The sequence below is a fragment of the Neoarius graeffei genome, chromosome 17 (genome assembly GCF_027579695.1).
Source record: "Neoarius graeffei isolate fNeoGra1 chromosome 17, fNeoGra1.pri, whole genome shotgun sequence".
NCBI classification, from domain to species: Eukaryota; Metazoa; Chordata; class Actinopteri; order Siluriformes; family Ariidae; genus Neoarius; species Neoarius graeffei.
Window position 1 is genome coordinate 67,424,214 of NC_083585.1, and position 25,793 is coordinate 67,450,006.

At 46.4% G+C, this 25,793-nt stretch overlaps 1 protein-coding gene across 1 annotated transcript in view; it reads right to left on the minus strand.

Annotated features, from left to right (window-relative positions):
- LOC132864469 (tripartite motif-containing protein 16-like) overlaps positions 1–25,151 on the minus strand; it is a 42,140-nt gene extending 16,989 nt beyond the window's left edge. Inside the window, exons 1-5 of the mRNA XM_060897887.1 lie at positions 24,526–25,151; positions 23,577–23,672; positions 23,221–23,454; positions 22,873–23,032; positions 22,323–22,382 (exon numbers count right to left, since the gene is read on the minus strand). Coding sequence (XP_060753870.1) covers positions 22,323–22,382; positions 22,873–23,032; positions 23,221–23,454; positions 23,577–23,672; positions 24,526–25,107 — 1,132 coding nt within the window. The 5' untranslated portion in view covers positions 25,108–25,151. The remainder of the gene's footprint in view (positions 1–22,322; positions 22,383–22,872; positions 23,033–23,220; positions 23,455–23,576; positions 23,673–24,525) is intronic.
- Between the last annotated feature and the right edge of the window lie 642 nt (positions 25,152–25,793).

Genomic DNA, 25,793 nt, shown 5'->3' on the forward strand with positions numbered 1-25,793 from the left:
ATGCAAAAATAGAAATCTTATTTTACAAAAAAGAGAAACATGGTTTTAAGATTTATTGAGCACAATTTATTTTATGTTTAGGCTATTGAGACAGAATGTTTATCTCATTGTATTTATGCTCAATGTATTTTGTTTTGGTTTTAAATAAACTAAACAAAACATTTTGAACGCTTAAATATTGCCATGTTTTTTCCTTATATGTGCCCCCCTGAAAAAACACTGGCCCCACCTTGGCCTCCCTAGTAATTTTGGTCTAGAACCGCCACTGCGGCGAAGCGAAAAGAAAGGGAAAAAAGGGAGCAGGGAAAGGCTAAATTACTTAAACTGGACACATATTTAGTTCGTCCTCATGGTCATGGAAATGAACCTGACAATGTTGGTAGCAATTCAGGCCCACCAATACTGCTAGCAGGGAGCCAGACTGACAGGTAGCCTAGAATTTCAAACAATCAGACGATGTTAGCTTTAATGTGCTTATAACGTTGGCTTTAATCTGGTTAGCCCAGCCCCTTAGAGCTTATACGGCACCATTTTTCCTTTCTGAATTATATAGGCTACTTTCCTGATATTAGACGAGTTGCTACATTCATCCACTTTTTTCTCTCTCCGCTGTATAGTGATGTTAGGGACTCAGCAGTTGCGAGCTGCTCCAGGGTAGAGCCAGACCTGGTGCTTGACAGCCCCCCTCCCCACCCGCGCTGGACACTGGAAATGAAAGCAGCCGGTCTCCTCACATTACAGCTGACACGCAGACTGTGGATGGTGAAAACCCTCCTCTAGAGTGTTTTCCGACTGATCGGGCCAATTTTGCTGAAAACATGCACCGCCCTCCTTTTATTTCTGACTCTTCCTGTCACCGTTGCAACCTCTGAGCGCTCATTCGTATGCCCTTCAAATAATGTGCGCAGTATAGGCTATTGATGTTTTATTATGAGCCATGTACAGTATCCTAATGTTTTTTGTTTCTGAGTTACATGTTCATTTGAAGGACTTGATGTACTAAATAACATAGTTGCACCCGGTAGTGTTGAAATTGGTAAACACCGCAGTTGCGGACATTTTGTAGCCTAAAATGATGTTATGATAAGCTTTAATAAAGGGCCCGGTCATTTGCCCCGCCCCCGGCCGGCTCTGACTTGTTCCGCCACTGCTTAGGTTTGACATAGACTGCTTCGACGTGGACAACTTCTTGATGGCCGGCAAACACTGCTTGCATTGGACAGTTAAATTTTAGCCATTTTCAGTGATGTAGATGAAATGCTTCTTAAATTTCCAATGCTTGAAGGCGTCTGACATGACTGCTGCTTGAGCTGAACTGAACCGAACCGCGCGCTTCTTGCTGCTCTAGTGCTCAAGCACAGAAACAGAGTGGCGCTGCTGTTGGCAAACATGATAGGAAAACCCAGGACAGACAAGGAGCCGTGGCGGGAAACGGCAAAATTATGCGCAAAGCAATAAAAATATCCTTGCTCATGTCGCAAAGGTTTTTGTTTTTCAAATGTAACTAAAATTGTAATTCTCAATATTTCTCTTTAATTTAGTTTGGAAGCAATGTCGGGCGGCGTGACATGGTTTTGGGGAGATAAAAGATTTTTAACACACACACACACACACACACACACACACACACACACACACACACTAAATGAACTAAAGTATTGGATGAAGAACATGGAAAATTTTTGTTGGAATTATTAGTTAAAGAAAACCTGGACTATTTTGCGTTGGAATAAACTTGGAACCTCTTTTTTGGAAAACTTGTGCGGAAACTTGAACCGAAACCACACCACCCACGGCCTTTAGTTTGGATTTTGGAAATTAAGAAAGGCCGATACAAACCATTTTCCCAACTTTTTGTCCATTGACTCAATTCACCCTCCCCATTGAATAAGCAAGTTTAGAGAAGAGAGTTCCTATTGTTGCACCCATGAAATGGACAGGAATCCGTCTTCAATTTGGCTACTTTATTTGTCCCCGGTGCTGCGTTATTTTTTTTTTTTTAAAGAGTTTTTCTTTTTCTTGGAGCAGCACGGACTTGCACAGTATCGTGTACACGCACATGTCAATAACAAAAAAAAGAAAATCTCACTGGTTGAACCTTGGCCTGCAACACGGCTGTGCGCAGAGTGATGACATAAGCAAACCATAAATCAAAGTGAAATTATAAAGTGTGTGAATAAATTAAAATGAATAATGAAATTAAAATATACTATTGTACATACTTCAAAAAAATAAATCTATACACTTAAAGGTATGAAATATTTTCTGGTTACAACAACCTCCCCCACTAAAAAAAATGTTGCCTAACATTTTCCTATTCTCTTCTATCCAACTATAACTAACAACATGCATCAACAACAGAACACGTGGTGAAATGTCAGTAAACAGGTCAGCATTCAACAAACTACACGTCACAGGATTAGGGTCTGCCTTCACTATTCAGTGTCTCTGTTTCTCCATCTTTTCATCAATGTCCATGGCAATAATACAAGACTAAGTGTTCATACCCCTTTAGTATTGAAGGGTTAGTAGTCCATAAAACTATTGGTGGGCCCCTCAATCTTCACAAAGGGACAAGGAAATTACCACATATACCCAACATTATGCTTCTACACATTTCAATGCCATACACTCAGCTAATTTACCCGAATACATGCACAATAACATTTATTGCTACAATGTATGCCACACTATTCTCTTCTGTTATCTGGTCAGACAGTAACCCAGCTCTGTTTATTATTGCTCGAATAAATGTTCAGATTTCCTGTTTGTATCTTAACAGTAGTGTGTGTATTTTAATACTGATATGAATACATCACTATGTGTTCAGAATTGTGGTGCCAGGTCTTAATTATTTTGACCTTTAAAAGTAGTAAACAGGCACCCTTGTCAGACATAGTGGCTCCCAACTCGTTAGTTGTCAGGGCATGTTACAACACGCCAACTTCAGACACCCTGGTGCCACTGTCCATCACACGCCAACTTCAGACACCCTGGCGCCACTGTCCATCACACTGTGCTGCGTGGACTATATAAGATGCGCACAAACATCGAGGAAAACACGGCACACAACAGACGGGGACTCCATGCAACACCTGCTTCTCATCAGTGAATATTTGGATCCGTTTCTCTCTTTCTTTCTCGGTTTCATTTCTTTCTTGCTTTCTGTCTTTCTATCGCGGACGTGTCAGGATCCAACGTCCATCATTCGTGCCGTGTGTGCATTCCGTGCGTCCTTGAATGTAAGTTGTTTATTGTTGCGTAGCTACTGTGTTATGTGTGTACTCGCTATCTGTAACTGTTACATGTAGCGGTAATGCTAGCGAGTATTTCTTCTCTTATTCTCTCATCCTGTGTCTGTCTATTTTCTTACGTGTTTGTTCTGTTCTGTTCAGTAGCCATGTAATGATAGCGCTTGTTTTCTCGACCACGGTTTGTTACGGGAGCACATTTCATTATTAGCCATTGCCGTGTTGGGAGTGTAGTGGTGGTATGTACAGTTCATAACCGCGCCACATATTCTAACCTTCTATGCGCAATACAGCGCGGGGCAGCGCTTAAAGGAGCTACGCTCCCCTTCATTCAGCCGACACACTCTGTGTCTTCATGCGGGTGTGACTCGCTGTAAGCAGTTGCACCACGCACCTTGGTAATGATAGCTGCTGTAGGCAGCTATCCTCATCCTCCGTGTACGTTGTACACATTGTACATATTGTGTACATATCGTGTATATAGTCAGTATCTAGTGGGTTGTGTTATTTATTATGGGGTGTAAGTAGCATTCATTGGGCTTTACATTGTTTACTTATATAGTATTCATTTGTGTGTTTTACATTTGTATTACATTGTATATAATTATTATTCATTTGCGTTAATATATATTTAATGCGATGTGTATTTGTATTTATATCATTGTTATTATTTACATTATTGCTTGTGTTTATATTATCGCTCATGTCTTGTTGTATTTGTATTTTATTCTGTTTTCTAGTAAAACCACGGTTTACACGGTTTCTCGTGAGTGGACATCCATTAATTCCTGTTCTAACCGGACAGCCTGTGTAGCTTGCTGTATACCTGATCCAGTGTCCCTCTTATACAGTCCTTTACCCTGTCCATCACCGGACACCCATTTTTATATGGTCCTTCGAGCCGGATACAGCGTTCTACACAGTCAGGATGTCCACTCATGATGGCAGTGCCCGTCCTCGCCGTGAGCACCACCACCCCAGGCACCTGGATGACTACGTGGTGACCCAGGCTCAGCGACGGCTGCCACAGGACGGCGCACACACCCAGGATGATTCTTCCCACGTGGGAGACAGCAGGCCCCGGGAGCCATCACACACTCCCCCTGCTGGGCAGACTCCCCTGGACACGTCAGCAGCTATCCTCCTCGCCCTTCAGCAGATACGGGAGGACAATCGGCAGCTGCAGCGGGATGTGCAGTACCTGTTGCAACAACAACACTATGCATCACCTCCATGCACTCCAGCGAGGGACATCCAGGTTCCAGCCGTCACGCCTGGAACCCCCCCAGCAGTCCTATCATCACCACTGCAGCATGACAGAACATACAGCCCTGCTGACTCAACCAGTGGACATCGCCGCGCCCCGGTGGCAGAGCAGTCGTCACCTCTACCTCGGCCACACATCGCAGGAGCTGAGGCAGCGACGTCCACACCGCCACATGGAGGAGCTCCCCATCTGCCAACACCACTGATGGCAGAGCTGACAGAGCACCTGAGGAGCATGAATCTGCCACGGGGTCACTCATTTACGTCATCCTCACCCTTTCCTGCCACCCCACAGTACTCAGCGCCATTCAGCCCACGGCGCCCTTCGTCCGCTCAGAGACAGCGGACGTCATCACCGGTGTCGGCCGGTCAGAGGGCAGTGGCACCAGATCATCACAGGCTGTCACCTGTCCCACAGCGACTGACATCTCTTCCCCCTCAGGAGCTGACCTACCGCGGGCCCAAGATGAGAATCCCAGCGTTCACCGAGGACGACCCACGGCAGTTCAACAGGATGCAGCTGGCGCTCGACAACGTCCTACCACCCGACGCGACAGAGCGCTTCAAATATCAGATCCTGCTGGACCACCTGAAGCTAGAGGATGCTGTCCTGGTAGCGGATGCTTACTGCCACAGCAGCTATCCCTACAGTGATACGATGGCAGCCCTCACGAAGCTCTTTGGGCAGCCCCGCAAACTGGCACTCAGGCAGATCAACCAGGTCCTGGCTGAGCCCCCTGTCAGGAGCGGTGACCAGAGAGGCTTCAGGAACTTCGCCCTGAAGGTGCAGTCCTTGGTGGGGATGCTGGATAAGATGGGGACCCAGGAACAGCTTGAGCTACGGTGTGGTTCGCATGTGTCTCGGTTGCTGCCCAAGCTGCCTCACGAGCTGCGTACTGCCTTCAGGCGGTACATCGACCCAGACCGTGTGCCTGTCCCCACACTCTTGGACTTCGCCGCATGGTTACAGCACGAGGTTGGTGTGCAGCTGGACGAGACCAACGACCCGCCAAAGGCAACAGCGAGCCAGGCAGAGCGGCAGTGGAGCACCAGAGGCAAGCAGCCGGCAGCCACACGCTCCACCACGGTCCTGCTGGTAGACCCCCCAGCCAAGTCAGCTCAGCAGCCATCAAAGTCAGCTCCACGTACACCCGCCAAGGTGGAGCCTCCAAAGAAGTACTGCCCCTTCTGCAACAGCACGGAGCACTACTTCAACCAGTGCACTGCGTTCAAGAGTATGTCACTGGAACCAAGGCTCCAGTGGATCAAGACCGGGAAGAAGTGCTGGAGGTGTGGACGCGACCATCAAGCGGCTCAGTGCTACCTCAAGGCACGGTGCCCGAAGTGCAATCGCCTGCACCTCGAGGTACTGCATGAGGTGAATGCACAAAGCAGGCCGGAGACTGCGACACTGTCTTCACCCAGCCAGCCATCCACCTACTACCTCGACCCAGCACGGAGAGGTAGTTGTGTGCTGCTGAAGATGGTGAAGGTGCTCCTTCATCACGGGGGCAAGAAGATGGAGACCTACGCCATCCTCGATGACGGGTCAGAGCACACCATGCTCCTCCCCCAAGCAGCGCAGCAGCTTGGCCTCAAAGGACAGAGTGAGAATCTGGCCCTCCGCACCATCCGTCATGACATCAGAACGGTGCCGGGGAGGTCAGTGTCCTTCTCTGTGTCATCCCTCAGTCAACCGCAGCAGCGGTACAAGATACAGCGGGCCTTCACATCACCCGAACTGGGACTGTCCCCTCATTCACACCCAGTTGAGGCTCTCCAAAAGACCTACCGCCACCTCAGAGGGCTGCCTCTTCACTCCTTTACTCAGGCCCGTCCGCTGCTCCTCATTGGGTCTGACTACCCAGACCTCCTCATCCCCATCGAGCCTGTGCACATAGGCCCACCAGGTGGACCCATTGCCCTGAAGACACGCCTTGGGTGGACACTTCAAGGCCCCGCCAAGGCTGTCAAGCATCGGTCTTCCACCTCAGCGTGCCTGTTCATCAGTGCACCGTCACCATCAGTGGAGCTGCTGCAGGACGCCACCGAGCTGCGGAAGTCCCAGTTCTGCGGCCACATCACCGTGACCTCTGACCCTGCGTTGCCTGATGCAGGGAACTTCAGTCAATATCCAGAGCTGCTGGAGGCCACAGTCAGAGCGCGTCACGAGGCGGCCACATCCGCCATCACAGCTGAGGACTACAGGCAAGCGGAGATGGCACTCCTCAGGAAGGCACAGAGTGACTCCTTCCCCGAAGACCTCACCCTGCTCTCAGCGGGGAAGCCAGTCTCCACTGACAGCAGGATCCTCACATTGTCCCCGGAGTACGACGCTGAGACACAGCTGATCCGGGTCGGAGGTCGTCTGCGCAGGTGTGACACGGTTGAGGAGGAGACTCTGCACCCCATCCTGCTTGACCCTCAGCACCCCATCACACAGCTCATCATCCGAGACTTCGACAGCCACCTGGCGCACCCAGGACCAGAGCGAGTGTTTGCTGAGCTGCGCCGGCGGTACTGGATCGTGCGTGGGAGAGCGGCTGTCAAGAAACATCAGCACAGCTGTCCAGAGTGTCAGAAGTGGCGAGGCACACCAGTGATCCCCAGAATGGCTGACTTGCCACCATCAAGTCTGCGCTTGCACAAGCCAGCCTTCTATTCCACTGGAATGGATTGTTTCGGGCCGTACCTCATCAAGATCGGCCAACGCACTGAGAAACGGTGGGGCATCGTTTTCAAGTGCCTGACAACCCATGCAGTGCATCTAGACCTCCTCACCAGCATGGACACTGATGCTTTCTTGATGGCCCTGCGGCGCTTCATCGCACACCAAGGGAAGCCACATGAGCTGCTCTCCGACCAAGGCACCAATTTCAGAGGGGGTCAGTCTGAACTGCAGGAGACGTTCAAAGCCCTCAGCCCAGAGCTACAGTCCCACTTAGCCAGTCAACAGATTGACTTCAAGTTCAATCCTCCACATGCTCCGCACTTCGGTGGTTCCTGGGAACGGGAGATCCGTTCCATCAAAGCTGCCCTACACACTACACTCGATGCACAGACAGTCACTGAGGAGGTGTTGAGGACAGTGCTGATCGAGGTGGAAAGCATCATCAACTCCAAGCCCTTGGGTTACACCTCGTCAGACATCGCAGATCCAGATCCCATCACTCCAAACATGCTGCTGATGGGGCGGCACGACCCCTCCATACCACAAGTGGTCTACACCGACTCCGACATCCTGAGCAGGCGCAGGTGGAGACAGTGCCAGGCCCTTGCGGACCAATTCTGGGCTAAGTTCATCAGGAACTACCTGCCCTCTCTTCAAACCCGCTCCAAGTGGCAACGAGACCGGGAGGACCTCATCGTTGACAGCATCGTGATGATTGCTGACCCTCAACTCCCACATGCCCTGGGGCCTGTGGGCAAGGTCACTGCTGTCATCCCTGGAGCAGATGGCAGGGTACGTACTGCACAGGTGCAGGTCAAGGACCGGACCTACACACGCCCAGTCTCACGCCTGGTGAGACTCCCTTCACTCCCTCAGGGCCCCTCTGCCTGACATCATGGACACAACTTTGTTCCACAAAGTTGGGGGCGGCTGTTCAGAATTGTGGTGCCAGGTCTTAATTATTTTGACCTTTAAAAGTAGTAAACAGGCACCCTTGTCAGACATAGTGGCTCCCAACTCGTTAGTTGTCAGGGCATGTTACAACACGCCAACTTCAGACACCCTGGCGCCACTGTCCATCACACGCCAACTTCAGACACCCTGGCGCCACTGTCCATCACACTGTGCTGCGTGGACTATATAAGATGCGCACAAACATCGAGGAAAACACGGCACACAACAGACGGGGACTCCATGCAACACCTGCTTCTCATCAGTGAATATTTGGATCCGTTTCTCTCTTTCTTTCTCGGTTTCATTTCTTTCTTGCTTTCTGTCTTTCTATCGCGGACGTGTCAGGATCCAACGTCCATCATTCGTGCCGTGTGTGCATTCCGTGCGTCCTTGAATGTAAGTTGTTTATTGTTGCGTAGCTACTGTGTTATGTGTGTACTCGCTATCTGTAACTGTTACATGTAGCGGTAATGCTAGCGAGTATTTCTTCTCTTATTCTCTCATCCTGTGTCTGTCTATTTTCTTACGTGTTTGTTCTGTTCTGTTCAGTAGCCATGTAATGATAGCGCTTGTTTTCTCGACCACGGTTTGTTACGGGAGCACATTTCATTATTAGCCATTGCCGTGTTGGGAGTGTAGTGGTGGTATGTACAGTTCATAACCGCGCCACATATTCTAACCTTCTATGCGCAATACAGCGCGGGGCAGCGCTTAAAGGAGCTACGCTCCCCTTCATTCAGCCGACACACTCTGTGTCTTCATGCGGGTGTGACTCGCTGTAAGCAGTTGCACCACGCACCTTGGTAATGATAGCTGCTGTAGGCAGCTATCCTCATCCTCCGTGTACGTTGTACACATTGTACATATTGTGTACATATCGTGTATATAGTCAGTATCTAGTGGGTTGTGTTATTTATTATGGGGTGTAAGTAGCATTCATTGGGCTTTACATTGTTTACTTATATAGTATTCATTTGTGTGTTTTACATTTGTATTACATTGTATATAATTATTATTCATTTGCGTTAATATATATTTAATGCGATATGTATTTGTATTTATATCATTGTTATTATTTACATTATTGCTTGTGTTTATATTATCGCTCATGTCTTGTTGTATTTGTATTTTATTCTGTTTTCTAGTAAAACCACGGTTTACACGGTTTCTCGTGAGTGGACATCCATTAATTCCTGTTCTAACCGGACAGCCTGTGTAGCTTGCTGTATACCTGATCCAGTGTCCCTCTTATACAGTCCTTTACCCTGTCCATCACCGGACACCCATTTTTATACTATGAACTTAAGCTAACTTATTTTTCTGTAACTTTAACCACTCCAATAAAAAGGATACATGAATGATGATCTGGTTGAGGGATCTCGGCTGACTTCTGGGACCCCCTTCACACTGACAGGGCAGGACTTCAGCAGCTCAAGGGTTGGCTGTCCTAGCTGGGCTGTCTGGCTCTCACTGGTCTCTCTCTTTCTCTGTGTCAGCTTCCCTCTGCTCCTCCTCAGACTCAGCAGCAGATGAACCAGTCTCTCTCTCCACACAGCATCCCTCCTCCAGTTGCTCCTCTTCAGGATTCTCCTTCGGTATGATTACCTCCTCAGGTCTTTCTCCCAATCTTTCCATCCCGGGGCAGAACTCCTCTGCTTCTGGATTGAGGTTAGGGTTGGCTTGTCTTTCTGCTGTCCAAAAATAATACTCCTCATGCTGGAATTTTCTGTGGCTGTCAAGTGAGCATCACTTTCAGCTTTCTTCTTGCTGTAAACTTAGCTTTTTTTCCATTTCCTCGCTCTCTCTCAGATTGGGACCACTGACGTCTGGCTTTTCAACCAGGTAAGGACATGGAAAAAGTAGGTTACGATGTAACACTCGTTTCTTTCCTGTAACTTGCGATGGTTCAACCATATAAACTGGGCTGTCAGGGCCTTTCCTTTCTCTGACGACATAAATTATGTCCTCCCAGTAACTATGCAGCTTCCCTGGACCCCCCCGGGTGTTAGATTTCTTAGCACGACATGATCACCTGGCTCAAGGGTGGAGCTCCATGCTCGCCGATTGTAGTTTCTCTGTCCTCTTCTTCTACACTTCCTCATATTTTCCATCGCAATCATGTAGGCTTCTCGCATAGCTTCTCTCCACTTCTCTGCATAGCCTGTGTGTGATTGGCTTTCCTTTTCTCTCCTTTTTGGGAACATTAAATCAACTGGCAGAGTAGGCTCACAGCCAAAGAGAAGGAAAAATGGGGAGAAACCTGTTGATTCATGTACCGTGGAATTATAGGCATGGACCACCTTATTTAAGTGCTCTTTCCACCTCGACTTCTGAGTCTCTTCCAGTGTGCGCAACATACCCAGTAGCGTCCTGTTGAAGCATTCGGCTGGATTGGCTTGGGGATGGTACAGGGAGGTGCGGGAATGGCGAATAGCACAGTAACTTTGGAGCTTGTGAAAGAGATTGTTTTCAAACTCTTTTCCTTGGTCATGGTGTATCTTAGAGGGGAAACCGAAGCACATGATGAAGTCATCAAACAGTTTTTTTAGCTGCAGTCTTCCCAGACTTATCCTTGGTTGCATAAGCCTGTGCATACTTGGTGAAATTATCCACCACCACGAGGATGTATTCCTCACCTCCCTTACATTTCTCTAAGTGTACATAGTCTGTGGATATCATCTCGAATGGTGCATTAGTCTCAATGGTCTGTATTGGTGTCCTAGTTACTCTGTTTGGTTTCTTTCTTTTTAAGCAGCAACACACCTGAGTAACATAGTGCTCCATTTCCTGTCTCATCTTGGGCCAGAAAAAGCGTTCCCTGGCAAGAGAAACCAGATGATCTACACCTAAGTGTCCCATCTCCTCATGGAGGTGCTTGTAAATAACAGGCTTCAGGGAATCAGGAATGACTAGCTACATCCTGTTTACTGTCTCTCTCCTGAGGATCCTATCTCCATCAACCTGTAGAAGGGGCCACTCTCTGAGGAACCCTCTGACAGCTTCACTCTCTGCCAGCTTGTGTTTGTTTCAGGTAGGGGTGTCTTTTTCAGGACCAAGACTCTGTTTATGACTGGGTCTGCATTTTGGGCCACCCTGATGTCTTCCACTGCAAGAGGCTGAATTGGCTCAGAGACACAGGTCCCTTCTGGTAGCGCATCTGCATTACAGGTAACATCAGAGATCCAGTTAACTTCCCCAGTCTTTTCTCTCTCCAGGGCTTCTCCAATTAAGTCAGTTACTTCTTGTGTGCACTCCTGTGTGCATTCTTGCCTGATTTCTTCTATCTGCTTTGGTCTTCGTGATAAGAAATCTGCATCTCTATTTACTGATCCAGGCCTGTATTTAAGAGTAAACCTGTAATCAGACAGTTCTGCCACCCAGCGATGTCCCATTGCATTGAGTTTTGCTCACTTGGTGACATATGTCAGGTGGTTGTTGTCACTATAGACAGTGAAATGAGGTGCATGAAACAGATAATCACGAAAGTGTTCTGTTACTGCCCATTTTAGTGCCATGAACTCCAATTTACCTGAGTGTAACTTGTAGTTTCTCTCTGCTGCTGATAGTGTTCTGGATCCATATGCTATTACTCTGAGTGCTCCCTCTTGTCGCTGATATAAGACTGTACCCAAGCCCTCTTCTGAGGCATCGACGTGCAAGATGAATGGTTTCTCCATGTTTGGATACGCCATCACAGGTGGGTTTGTCAGTTGATCCACTATCTTTTCAAGAACTTCCCTGTGGATTTCTGTCCACTGGACTGGGTGAGATGGTGGAAGTTGAGTAGATCGGCAGCCAGTTCTTTGTTTCTTTTGACTTTTTTCTTTTGCTCAGATTTGGGCTTTGCTAAAAGCTCATACAAAGGTTTTGCTGTCCTGGAGAAGTCTGGTATATAGGAACTGTAATAGCTGAGGAAACCCATCAGTTTTCTCACCTCACGGACTGTGGCTGGTGTCTCATGTCTGAGGGCCTACACAGCTTCCACCTCCTTGGGATTCATTTTATACCCCTCTGCGGAGATGACTCGACCCACATAACAGACTTCACGTTTGAAAAAGTCACATTTTTATGGTCTTAACTTGATTCCACACTGTTGCTGCAGTACCCGCCTCACATTTTGGATGTGTTGGTCAAAGCTGTGGCTGAACACCAGTACATCATCTAGATATGGGACACAAACCTCATCCCTAAGGTCTCCCAAGCATCCTTCCATGTAGCGCTGAAAAGCTGCTGGCGTGTTCATGAGCCCAAATGGGATTCTGAGCCATTCATAAAGTCCCCATGGTGTTATAAACGTGGTACAGGGTCTGCTTTTCTCACTCATGAAGCCCTGGTGATAGGCCTTTCCCTGGTCTAGGACCACAAACCAGGAGTTGCCCCCCCAGGATTTCCAGGATCTCCTATATTCTGGGAGTAAGATGATGGTCAGACTGTGTTTTTCCATTCAGCAGTCTGTAGTCTATGTACAAGCGAAGACTCCCATCTCTCTTTCGGACACACACTACAGGCGAAGCGTATGAAGAGCAAGATTTCTGTATCCAGCCACGATTGAGTAAGTCCTGTATGTGTGTTTTCACTTCTTGGTAGAGATGTCAAGGAATTGCATTGTATGTTTTCAGGACAGGGATGTTGTCTTGTCGCTGTATGTCCATCTCTAAATCTTTGATGCACCCTGTGTCCCAATAATCTTTTGCAAAAACATCACACTCCTCTCTGAGCATCTGCTGTTGCTGTTGGTCCTCTGACAGATGACTCAGGTCCACAGGTGGATCCCAAGACTCACTTTGTGCGGGTTCACCAAGTTGCTTCACTGGAGGTGCAGTGCTGCTGCTTGATGAGTGAGGTCCCTGTCCCTCCAAAGGCTTTGTTTCCAGGGGGTAGATTGCTTCAACAACATGCAACCAGCCTGGCATAGTGCAGCCACAGAGTGTGATATCCTTGTCAGTTAGGTTTTCAACAGTCACTGTAATTTTTCTGTCATTTCCTTGCAGAAGGTGAATTAACTGCTCTCTAATATTTAGTCCTGTGGGCCATGGCGCCTCCTGATTTGGCTCCAACATAGCATGTGAGCCACTTGTCACCATCTTACTCAGCTGGCTACATTCCACTTCTATGACTTTGTGTTTTGGTATGATAATGGACCGTGTGCCCAGTCTGGCTATATGGGGACTGCTTTCAGACTTTTGTTCCTTTAAAACAGATAAGACAGCTCTTGCAGTTTTGCGCCCTACCCCTAGTGCCAAACAGAGTCTTTGTACCGTGTGACCAGGAGGGGTGCAGTCTCTTGATTCACTGTTTACCAGTGTCAGCTCTTGGATCACATTAAATCCGATGATGGGGCATTCAAGGTCATCACGGGCAACCAGAATTGGGACCAGCACTGGTTTGTCACTCATCCCAGACACTGCATTTTTGGACAGGGTAACTTAAATTCCCATCCATCCTTCAGAAGGAATATCTGTTCCATTGGCTGCTGAAAGGTCCAGTTCTCCCTCCTCAAGCAGCTCCTTCGCTGGTCTCACCTCAACATCTGGCAGATATTTTCTTTTCCAATCCGCTCCCACAACTGACATTTGTGAACTGGTGTCCCACAGCACTGCAGTCTCAACATCACCAAGGGAGGCTCGAACCAGACATCTCTTCTCTACCAGCTTAGCAGTTTGTTGTTGCTTACCAGTGAGAGGTGCTTTCAGGTTGAATTGGTCCACTTTGTTTGTCGTTTCTACAGGATGTACCCAGATTTCAATCCTACTCGAAGTGGCTGAGATCTTTTTAGGCCGACAGCCTGCCACCCAATGTTCAGTGCTGCCACATTTATAACAGTGACTACATCTTCCCTCAGGATTGGACACCTGACACTGCTGACATCGTTTGGTATCCGCTGCCCCTGACTGGGGACAACGGTTCTGACTTGGTTGCCCACCAACTCTCATTGTCTTAGGTCTTGGAGTCTGACTGAGGCTTGCAATCTGAGCAGTGAGGTTCTGGATAGCTTCGTATATCGTTAGCCTAATAGTATAATTGCCCAAGTCATTTTTTTGGCCAAATTGTGATATCTGCCTAACTTTACTCTCCTACCACTGCTGCATCACCCTGCCTTATTGCCTATGTCCTCAGCCTATCAGAACACATTTTAGAGTCCAAAATCACTATCTGCCTTAGTAATCTCTTTGACTTAGGCATTTTTGACGCTTGTTTTCCGAAAACATTCAAATATCTCGTCTCGTCTCATCTTCTTCCGCTTATCCGGGACCGGGTCATGGAGGCAGCAGTCTAAGCATGGAAGCCCAAACTTCCCTTTCCCCAGACACCTCGTCCAGCTCCTCGGGAAGAACACCGAGGCATTCCCAGGCCAGCCGAGAGACATAGTCCCTCCAGCATGTCCTGGATCTTCCCCGGGACCTCCTCCCGGGGGGACATGCCTGGAAAACCTCCCCAGGGAGGCGTCCAGGAGGCATCCGAAAAAGATGCCCGAGCCACCTCAGCTGGTTCCTCTCGATGTGGAGGAGCAGCGGCTCTACTCCGAGCTCCTCCTGAATGACTGTGCTTCTCACCCTATCTCTAAGGGAGCGCCCAGCCACCCTGCGAAGGAAACTCATTTCAGCCACTTGTATCCACGATCTTGTTCTTTCTGTCATTACCCAAAGCTCATGACCATAGGTGAGAGTCGGAACGTAGATCGACCGATAAATTGAGAGCTTCGCCTTTTGGCTTAGCTCCTTCTTCACCATGATGGACCGGTAAAGTGACCGCATTACTGCGGAGGCTGCACCGATCCGCCTGTCGATCTCACGCTCCATCCTTCCCTCACTCGTGAACAAGATCCCGAGATACTTAAACTCCTCCACTTGAGGCAGGACTTCTCCACCAACCTGGAGAGGGCAAGCCACCCTTTTCTGGTCGAGAACCATGGCCTCGGACTTGGAGGTGCTGATTCTCATCCCAGCCGCTTCACACTTGACTGCAAACCGCCCCAGTGCATGCTGAAGGTCCTGGTTTGAAGAAGCCAACAGGACAACATCATCCGCAAAAAGCAGAGATGAAATCCTGTGGTTCCCACACAGAATTCCTTCCGGCCCCTGGCTGCGCCTAGAAATTCTGTCCATAAAAATTATGAACAGAACCGGTGACAAAGGGCAGCCTTGCCGGAGTCCAACATGCACTGGGAACAGGTCTGACTAACTGCCGGCAATGCGAACCAGACTCCTGCTCCGTTCGTACAGGGACCGGACAGCCCTTAGCAAAGAGCCCCGAACCCCATACTCCCGAAGCACCCCCCAGAGAATATCACGGGGGACACGGTCGAATGCCTTCTCCAGATCCACAAAGCACATTTGGACTGGTTGGGCAAACTCCCATGAACCCTCGAGCACCCTATGAAGGGTATAGAGCTGGTCCAGTGTTCCATGACCAGGACGAAAACCGCATTGTTCCTCCTGGATCCAAGGTTCGACTATTGGTCGAATTCTCCTCTCCAGTACCCTGGAGTAAACTTTCCCTGGGAGGCTGAGAAGTGTGATTCCCCTATAATTGGAGCACACTCTCCTTTCCCCTTTCTTAAAAAGAGGGACCACCACCCCAGTCTGCCACTCCAGAGGCACTGTCCCCGACCGCCACGCGATGTTGCAGAGGCGTGTCAACCAAGACAGCCCCACAACATCCAGAGACTTGAGATACTCAGGGCGGATCTCATCCACCCCCGGTGCCTTGCCACCGAGGAGCTTGCAAACCACCTCAGTGACTTCGGCTTGGGTAATGGACGAGTCCACCTCTGAGTCATCAGCCTCAGTCTCCTCAGTGGAAGACATGACGGTGGGATTGAGGAGATCCTCAAAGTATTCCTTCCACCGCCCGACAATGTCCCCAGTCGAGGTCAACAGCTCCCCACCCACACTGTAAACAGTGTTGGCAGAGTACTGCTTCCCCCTCCTGAGGCGCCGGACGGTTTGCCAGAATTTCTTCGAGGCCAACCGATAGTCCTTCTTCATGGCCTCCCCGAACTCCTCCCAGTTCCGAGTTTTTGCCTCCGCAACTGCCCGAGCTGCAGCACGCCTGGCCTGCCGATACCCGTCGGCTGCCTCAGGAGTCCCGGAGATCAACATGGCCCGATAGGATTCCTTCTTCAGCTTGACGGCATCCCTTACTTCCGGTGTCCACCACCGGGTTCGGGGATTGCCACCACGACAGGCACCGGAGACCTTGTGGCCACAGCTCCGAACAGCTGCGTCCACAATGGAGGTAGAGAACATGGTCCACTCAGACTCAATGTCCCCTGCCTCCCTCGGAAGCTGGGAAAAGCTCTCCCGGAGGTGCGAGTTAAAGACCTCCCCAACAGAGTGCTCGGCCAGACGTTCCCAGCAGACCCTCACCATACGTTTGGGCCTGCCAGGTCTGTCCAGCTTCCTCCTCCGCCAGTGGATCCAACTCACCACCAGGTGGTGATCAGTTGACAGCTCAGCCCCTCTCTTCACCCGAGTGTCCAAGACATAGGGCCGGAGATCAGATGAAACGACTACAAAGTCAATCATCGACCTCCGACCTAAGGTGTCCTGGTGCCACGTGCACTTATGGACACCCCTATGCTCGAACATGGTGTTCGTTATGGACAAACCGTGACTAGCACAGAAGTCCAATAACAAAACACCACTCAGGTTCAGATCGGGGAGGCCGTTCCTCCCAACCACGCCCCTCCAGGTGTCACTGTCGTCACCCATGTGAGCATTGAAGTCCCCCAGTAGCACAATGGAGTCCCCAGTCTGAGCACCCCTCAGTATCTCTCCCAGGGACTCCAAGAAGGCCAGATACTCTATACTGCTATTTGGCCCGTAGGCACAAACAACAGCAAGAGCCCTCTCTCCAATCTGAAGGCGCAGAGAGGTGACCCTCTCGTTCACTGGGGTAAACTCCAACACATGGCGGCTGAGCTGGGGAGCTATAAGCAAGCCCACACCAGCCCGCCACCGCTCACCACGGGCGACTCCAGAGAAGTGGAAAGTCCAGCCCCTCTCGAGGAGCTGGGTTCCAGAGCCCAAGCTGTACATGGAGGTGAGCCCGACTATCTCTAGCCGGTACCTCTCAACCTCCCGCACAAGCTCAGGCTCTTTCCCCCCCAGCGAACTGACATTCCATTTCCCAACAGCCAGCCACTGTGTCCGGGGATCAGGTCGTCGAGGCCCCTGCCTTTGACTGCCACCCAATCCACACTGCACCAAACCCCACATTCAAATATGACTTAGGCAATTATGCTATTAGTCTAATGATATGGCTTTGTTAGCTTGGTCCACTTTTTCCATCAGCGTGTCATGTTTGCATGTTTCGTTCTCTTTATTCTTGTTTTTTTGGTTGTGTGTATAACATTCCTTTTCAGTGTCCTCATTTCCCTCATTCACTGCTGCCACTTTTATCATCCTTGTCTTTGATGTGGTTGGCAACTTGTTCTTTCTCTCCACTTCCAGGGCGTATGCAGCTGTCATTTTCTCCAGAAGGACTTCATCGGGTGGCACAGTGGTGTAGTGGTTAGCACGGTCGCCTCACAGCAAGAAGGTTCTGGGTTCGAACCCAGCGGCCATCGAGGGCCTTTCTGTGTGGAGTTTGCATGTTCTCCCTGTATCTGTGTGGGTTTCCTCTGGGTGCTCCAGTTTCCCCCACACTCCAAAGACATGTGGTTAGGTTAATATGGGATGGCCTTAGGCTGAGGTGCCCTTGAGCGAGGCACCTAACTCCCAACTGCTCCCCGGGCGCTGTTAGCATGGCTGCCCACTGCTCTGGGTATGTGTATGTGTTTACTGCTTCAGATGGGTTAACTGCAGAGAGTAAATTTCACATATGTGTGATGAATAAAGCTGTGCTTTCATTCTTTTTTATTGTTGGGTCCTGTAAGTATGGCTTTAAGTCTGTTCAAATGGGGTCATCATGGAGACCACTGATTACTGTTTGGAGGAACTGATTTTGGATCAGCTCTGAGCTGTACTTTAATCCAAACTCAACTCTTTCTGAAGCAAAGATGATTTGCTGTCTCAGGTCCATGGCTCACATCAGAAACTGGATTGGCATTTCCCTAGATTCCTGAACTGTGCGAGTGAGGGAGTGATGCAGCTCTGTAGCATCTTTCTCAATATAATGAGTCCTTAAAATCTGTCTCAGACCTTGTAGTGTCAAATCAGCCCTACTCTCAAGGTAACTTTTCAGCTTTGTTCCTGGGACTATGGCTTGGATGACCGCTTCCACAACTTCCCCCTCATCATATGCTTTCCTCAGCGCCCTTTGGATGTGTCTTTCCGAGCTGGCATATCCCAATTTGCCCTTCTGATTAGGTTCTCCTATTTGTCCCACTATCTTAAACTCTCTTCAGTAGAGTGGGTGGACAAATGTGGGGTTTATTACAGGGACAGTGACTGATTCTGTGCACTTTGGGGCAGAAATGTGCTCAATTTCTTCATCAGGGTTACTGGGTGCAGTATCGCCTTCCCCCAGCAGGTGGTCCTGGTGCCCTGTTTGTTCATCATCCGATCCGTCATTACTATCATTCCTCGCTTTTAAATCATCAATTTTGTCCATGATCTTCAATAATAAGGACATTTCTTCATCCTCTAGTGAAGTAACCTCCTCACTCTCTAACCACTGAAGGATAATCCTCCTCAGCTTGCGAGGTAAGTCTCTGTCACTCCCTGTCACAGTCACACTGAATGCCGCACAAACATCATTTAACTCCCATGCTGACAGCATTAGTAGCTTTTCTTCTATCTCCTCCAGTACACTCTCCCAAGTAGGTGACATTTGTCTTGTACTGGCCATGACAGAAACCCCCCCTTTTTTCTTTTTACCTTCACTGTCACTTCTGTGTGGCGCACCGCACTGTGGTCTTACAGCGTTAGCATACTAGCATTAGAGTCCTTGCTCCATGATAAAAAGGGGCTCTTAAACCAGGCGGGAACACCAAATTTATGTTGCACCCATGAAATGGACAGGAATCCGTCTTCGATTTGGCAAATTCCGCATCCCCGGTGCTGTGTTTTTTATTTATTTTTTATTTATTTTTTTTTTAAAGAGTTTTTCTTTTTCTTGAAGCAGCATGGACTCGCACAGTATCGTGTACATGCCCATGTCAATAACAACAAACAAACCTCACAGGTTCAACCTTGACCTGCAACATGGCTGTGCGCAGAGTGATAACGTAAGTGAACTATAAATCAAAGCAAAATTATAAAGTGTGTGAATAAATTAAAATGAATAATGAAGTTAAAATATACTATTGTACATACTTTAAAAAATCTATACACTTAAAGGTATGAAATATTTCCTGGTTGCAACACTATGGCAGGCGGCACAGTGGTGTAGTGGTTAGCGCTGTCACCTCACAGCAAGAAGGTTCTGGGTTCAAGCCCAGTGGCTAATGGGGGCCTTTCTGTGTGGAGTTTGCATGTTCTCCCTGTGTCTGTGTGGGTTTCCCTCACAGTCCAAAGACATGCAGGTTCGGCTAATTGGTGGCTCTAAATTGACCGTAGGTGTGAGTGTGAATGGTTGTCTGTCTCTGTCAGCCCTGCGATGACCTGGTGACTTGTCCAGGGTGTACCCCGCCACTCACCCATAGTCAGCTGGGATAGGCTTCAGCTTGCCTGCGACCCTGCACAGGATAAGCATTTATGGATAATGGATGGATTTCATATGGTTCAATGAAGATGTATTCATTTATGATTTTCAACAAATTGACTGCTCTAGCCAGTCCGATGGTGAGCCTGATATTTACCGTATGACATTCTCCAGCTTTCTTGAAAACTCTGAAATTATTAACGCTCATGTTCCTCTGAAAAACCATGTCAAGGAAGGAAATCAAACTCAAATCTGAACCTTGGATTTCCCTTCAGTCTTAGAACATCAATCAATTACAAAATCAAATTATATAGAAAATCTATCAAGATGAGAAATCAGTGCCTGTGTGCTAAGTACAAAGTGTAGAGAAATAAGCTAAACCATTTGCCTTGCATAAGTAAAAAAGAAATATTATGAAAATTATTTTATAATCAACAAGTCTAATATAAAAATGCTTGTAATGGGTTCAAGCAAATTGTAACTATGAAACCTCAGGCCCACTCAACCATATCCAAAACTGTTACTTCATCCAACAAGGTTCCATCAGATACAAAGGATCTAGCAAATGACTTCAATGTTTATTTTGCAAACAGTGGTAAAAGTATCAGCCAAGCAATACCAAAGGTCAACAAAGCATTTTCAGATTTTCTTGCTTCTCCGACAGGCAACAACTTTCTTCTTAGTCCTTCATGGACACAAGAAATTCAAGACATTTTTCTCGGGCTCAAGTCTGGAAAGTCTTGTGGCCCCTTTAGTATTTCTGTAACACTGTTCAAGATATTAAACTCAATAATCTCAAAGCCTGTGGAGATCCAATATCACTTCTCCTTTACTTCTGGTACTGATCCTGATTCTTTTAAACTTGCTCGTGTTAGACCTGTGTGTCAGTTTTTATCAAATATTAGAAAAACTCATGTAAAATAGACTGAAGACATGTCTAGAGAAGTTTGATTTAATATATTCTGGTCAGTTTGGTTTCCGTGCCAACCGTTCTATAGAACATGCACTTTTACTAATCACTGATAAAATCCAAAGAGCAATTGAAGATGGCAAATTTTCTTGTGGTATCGTTCTTTGTCTGAGTAAAGCCTTTGATGATCATGATGATCATGATATTTTGTAAGCAAAGTTATATTCTTAAGGCATCCGTGGGATTTTCCATGATTGGTTTGCCTCATATCTATCAAATACACATCAGTTTGTTTCAATAGGTAATATTTCATCCAGCTCTTTACCAATTTCATATGGAGTACCACAGGGTTTGCTTCATGGCCCCCTTCTATTTCTCTTATACATAAATGATTCTATGAACTGCTCCAATATATTTGATTTTCATCTTTTTGCAGGTGACTCAAATTTATTCCTGGCAGATTCATCTTTAGATTCTCTAGAAGCCAGGGTAAATTCTGAATTAGTCAATATCATCGCATGGCTTTGGGCAAATAAACTCTCTCTGAATGTCGACAAAACAAATTTTGTTCTTTTTTAATCCACCCCAAAAGAAATTGAGCAGAACCATTTCCTGAAAATTAATTATAAGCCGATTAAACAGAAGAACCACATCAGGTATCTTGGAGTAGTTTTCGACTCTCACCTCATCAGGAGGAAACACATCCACCAGTAGAGCAAGAAAATCTCCAGAGGCTTTGAAATTATTGCTGAGCTTCATAACTATGTTTCTCAAAGTATTCTATCTCAGCTGTACTACTCTCTTATTTATTCTTTTTTAATATATGGTGTTTCAGTTTGGGAGAATACTTATGAGACTACCCTTTGACCAATAACTGGACTCCAGAAGAAAGCTGTCAGAATTATTAATTTAACTTCTTTTAATGAACACACACCTCCTATTTTTAAAAAGCTGGAGATGATGAAATTCTCTGATTTTATAGATTACTCAAACAGTATTTTTACATTTAAATTTCATTCTAGTTTATTTGCTGCCTGCCTTTGATAACTTTTTGACACTTTTAGCATCAAGGCACAAGTATAAAACTTGACTGGCTTCGAGATCTTCATTTTGTGTTCCTTCAGCCAGAACTAACGATGGCAAGTTTAATATTCGCTTCAAAGCTGCTGCTCTCTGGAACAGTATTGATGAATCTTTCAAGAATCTTAGCTTCAGCAATTTCAAGCATTCTATTAAAATTACTATTATCACTTCAGATTAGCATTCCTTTCTCTTTTCCTCACACTGTCATTTCATTTTCCTCTCTTTCTTATTGTTTTTTGTTTTTATTGAAATATTGTATTTTATCATTGTGCTTCTGTGCGACTAGCTTTCTTATTTATAACAATAATCCATTATTTTTTCTGCCTCATAAGATTAGATTACTAGTTATTTCTAGGCAGCATTTTGTCCTTCGCATGGATTAGATTTCTATGTGTGTAACTCAATTTCTGTGTGTGATATAAATAAACTATTATTGATACAACACAGAGAATGTGTGGGTCGAAAGAAAGAAAGGCCATCATGCGGGCGGTCCTCCTCGGAGTTGAAGAGTGTGTGTGTGTGTGTGTGAGTGTGTGTGTGTGTGTGTGTGTGTGTGTGTGTGTGTGTGTGTGTGTGTGTGTGTGTTTTTTACACCTACACTGCAGGAAATCTTCTCTGCTCTTTGGTTTTGAGGGTAAAATCATCTGAACTGCTGCAGCTGTGGAGACACAGAGACAAAATGGAGACTGAAAAATGACACGAAAACAGTTTAAAGCATGAAAATGAAAAATTAGATTCCTCACTGCCCTCAGTCAGACACGATTTAGAGATCGGCCAGAATGTCATCACACTGTGCAGCATTTGAATGTAAGAATCATGAGAAGAAGCAAAAAACTTTTCCCAGCTGAAGCTCTGACAATGTGTGTGTTTTTACTTTCTGATGGATTTTATGGAGGAATTAAGGCCTCGGTTCTGATCTAATGTTCATCATATTTGTTATGTGTAAAGTTCAATAAGATTAGTTTGTGGATTTGTGATTAAGGTCCTGTTTATCTGGGAAATGTATTTGTAATTTGCACGTCATTTCTGAGGCTAATACTAATGCTTTGTGATTTGATGCAGTTTTGTTCCTGCTTCCTTCTTATTTCTGTGATATGAATTTTATGGCTCTCTTTACTGTGATACAGAACAAATGTTTGTTTGTTTACCTTGTGGACGGATTTTGTTGAATTCCTCCTCACAGATTTCCTTGACTCGTTTTTTCAGATCTGAGAGAGATTTCCTCACTCCATCAAACGAGAGATGTTGATTGACAGTGAAGCTGGGTGAGTCGTCACATCCAGGAGAAACACAGAGAGACGGGAAACTCTACAGAGAGGAAACACAGAATAGAGATGGAGAAAAGTGTAGGAGAGGAACGAATGAATCTCAGACTGAATCAGACCAAAGACACACTTGGGATCTCAGACAGGAACATTTATTGTTGCTGTAATGAGCTTTTGGGAGGAAACTTTGTGAGGAACAGCGCCCTCTGTAGATCAGACAGTGAGTGTTACCTGGAGGAAGTGGATGTGATCGTGTGTGTGTGAAAGCTGCTCCAGTTCAGTGACTCTCCTCTGAAGATCAGCAATCTCCTGCTCCAGTTGCTTCAGGAGTCGTTCAGCTCGACTCAGGTCAGCTTTCTCCTGAGCTCTGATCAGCTCCGTCACCTCCGAGCGCTTTTTCACCATGGAGCTGATCATCTCAGTAAAGATCCTCTCACTGTCACCTACTGCTGCCTGATAATGCATCTGTTAGAATACACACACACACACACACACACACACACACACACACACACACACACACGTGTTGGATGTCTAGAGGGAGACGCTTTCAAGATAAACCCTTTGTGTGTGTTTTCACTCCTCACCTTAATAGTGTCCACAGTCTGTTTCAGCTCCTGCACCTCCTTCTGCTTCTCCTGGATCCTCTGCTGGGATTTCATCTGCTCCTCCTTTAGCTCATTCTGAGACCAAATAAAAATATATTTAAATACATTTAATCATCTTCTACAGAATTATAGTAATAAAACTAAAAATAATAAAATTATAAATGTAATCCAATGAAAATCAGAAACATTGCCTCTAGAACTAACTAAAATAAAATAAAAAAGAGACCCAAAATAAAGTCGCTTCTATGTTCGTATTGATTCGGCACTTATTAAATGATGAGTTCTGGTTTTGTGTGAAAATGGCAGCAATAACAATGTTATTTGTGTTACACAAACATTCACATCATTCAGCAATATTCTCTGTCCTGAAATACACCATGAATCCACCGACATTCAGAAAGATCAAGTTCTTACTTTATTACCTCTCCACCATTAAATGGGTTCTGAAATAACTAAAGGTTGTGATAAAGACCAGGCCTGAACACTAGCTGTTGTCAGTAAACACAGTGCCACACGACACAGACACACAGCTCAAGGCTCAGTCCTGAACTCGGGTTCGTGTCTGTGGGGAGATTTACATGCTACATGGCTGGGTGGGTTTTCTTCCGGTTCTCTGGTTTCCTTTCAAATAGAAAAAAACCCAAATAATTTAAATGCCAACACTAATCACAACAATGAAGAGCCTGAACACAGTCCTGTGAGCTCTTTAGCTGGAAAATGCTGTAAGAAGGTTGTTGGGTGTTTAAAGTAATCGGACTGCTCGAACCTGTTTAACACTTCTTTAGAAAAAGACACTTTGGCTGGGGGAAAAAAATTCACTTCACTACGAGCGACAGTAAAACAACCAATCAAATCAACTGAACAGAAATTAGATCAGAAATATTATTTGTATAAACAGAAATTGAAAATAATTATGTCCAGTTTTCACCTGTTTTTCATTTCTTTCTTTTTCAGCTGCAACAGTATCATGCCCACTGTGCTGCTCAATTGCACACAAATAACAGATGACGCTTTGGTCAGTACGACAGAAGATCTTGAACAGTTCATGGTGCTGAGAGCAGATCTTCTTTTGGAGCTCTGCAAAGGTTTCAACTAACTGGTGCTTCTGAAAGGCAGGAGACTGATAGTGAGGTTTAAGATGTTCTTCACAATAAGAGGCCTGACACACCAGACAGGACTTGACAGCTTTGTATTTTCTCCCAGTGGAGGAATCACACTCCACATCTCCAGGTCCAGTGTAACAGTGAGCAGAAGAATCAGCTTGGAGTTCAATCTTCTTCAGTTCCACTGCCTTAGCCAAATGCTCGTTCGTGCGTAGAACAAGCCTTGAGGAGAAAGTCTCTTTACACTGGGGGCAGCTGTAGACGCCGTTCGCATCCTCCTGATCCCAGCGGTCATTAATACACACCTTACAGAAACTGCGACCACAGGGAATCGTTACAGGATCCTTCAGGAGATACAGACACAATGGACAGCTGAAGCGATTTCCAGAAATTTTGGCTTTTTCCATTTTCCTGCACTCACACTCTGTGTGTGTGAGAGAGAGAGACTGAGTTTTGTTCTCTCTGAAATGAACTTCCTGGTTCTGTGCGCATTTAATATGACAGAAAGAGTGGGTGTGGCTTTAACAAGTGGGTGTGGCTCTAAATAATGGGTGTGGCTTTTCATAAAAATTAAATACTGTTTTTCCTCTAACCAAGAACAAATCTACAAAAAAGTCAGATATAACAACGCAATAAATAATATCTAAATTAACACTTAATTAATTTAAAGGTTAATAAATGGGTAATGAAAATGGATCAGACTGATAAAATGGAAACATCACATATTTTAAAAATCTATCATGCATTAATGGTAAGACTTCAATATTACGACTACTACGCCTCATGGCCCGACAAGGGCAAAAGTACAAAATTATGAAATGAGTTTCTGGTGATGCTTGGCTCTCTTCTGTTATCTCTCCTCCTGTCACTATCAATCTCACCATGTCAGTTTTTCCATTCTTATATCTTGCCATGAGTAAAGAACACGTCCATGCTGTAGGATATCTTTCAGTGTGTCCTTGAATTGAAGAAAAGGACGGCCAGGCTTCCTGGAGCCTTCTGCCAGCTCACCGTATAGAAGTGCTTTAACTGGACGTTCATCTGGCATGCAAGTAACATCACCCATCCAGCGCAATCTGTTTCTGATAAGGAT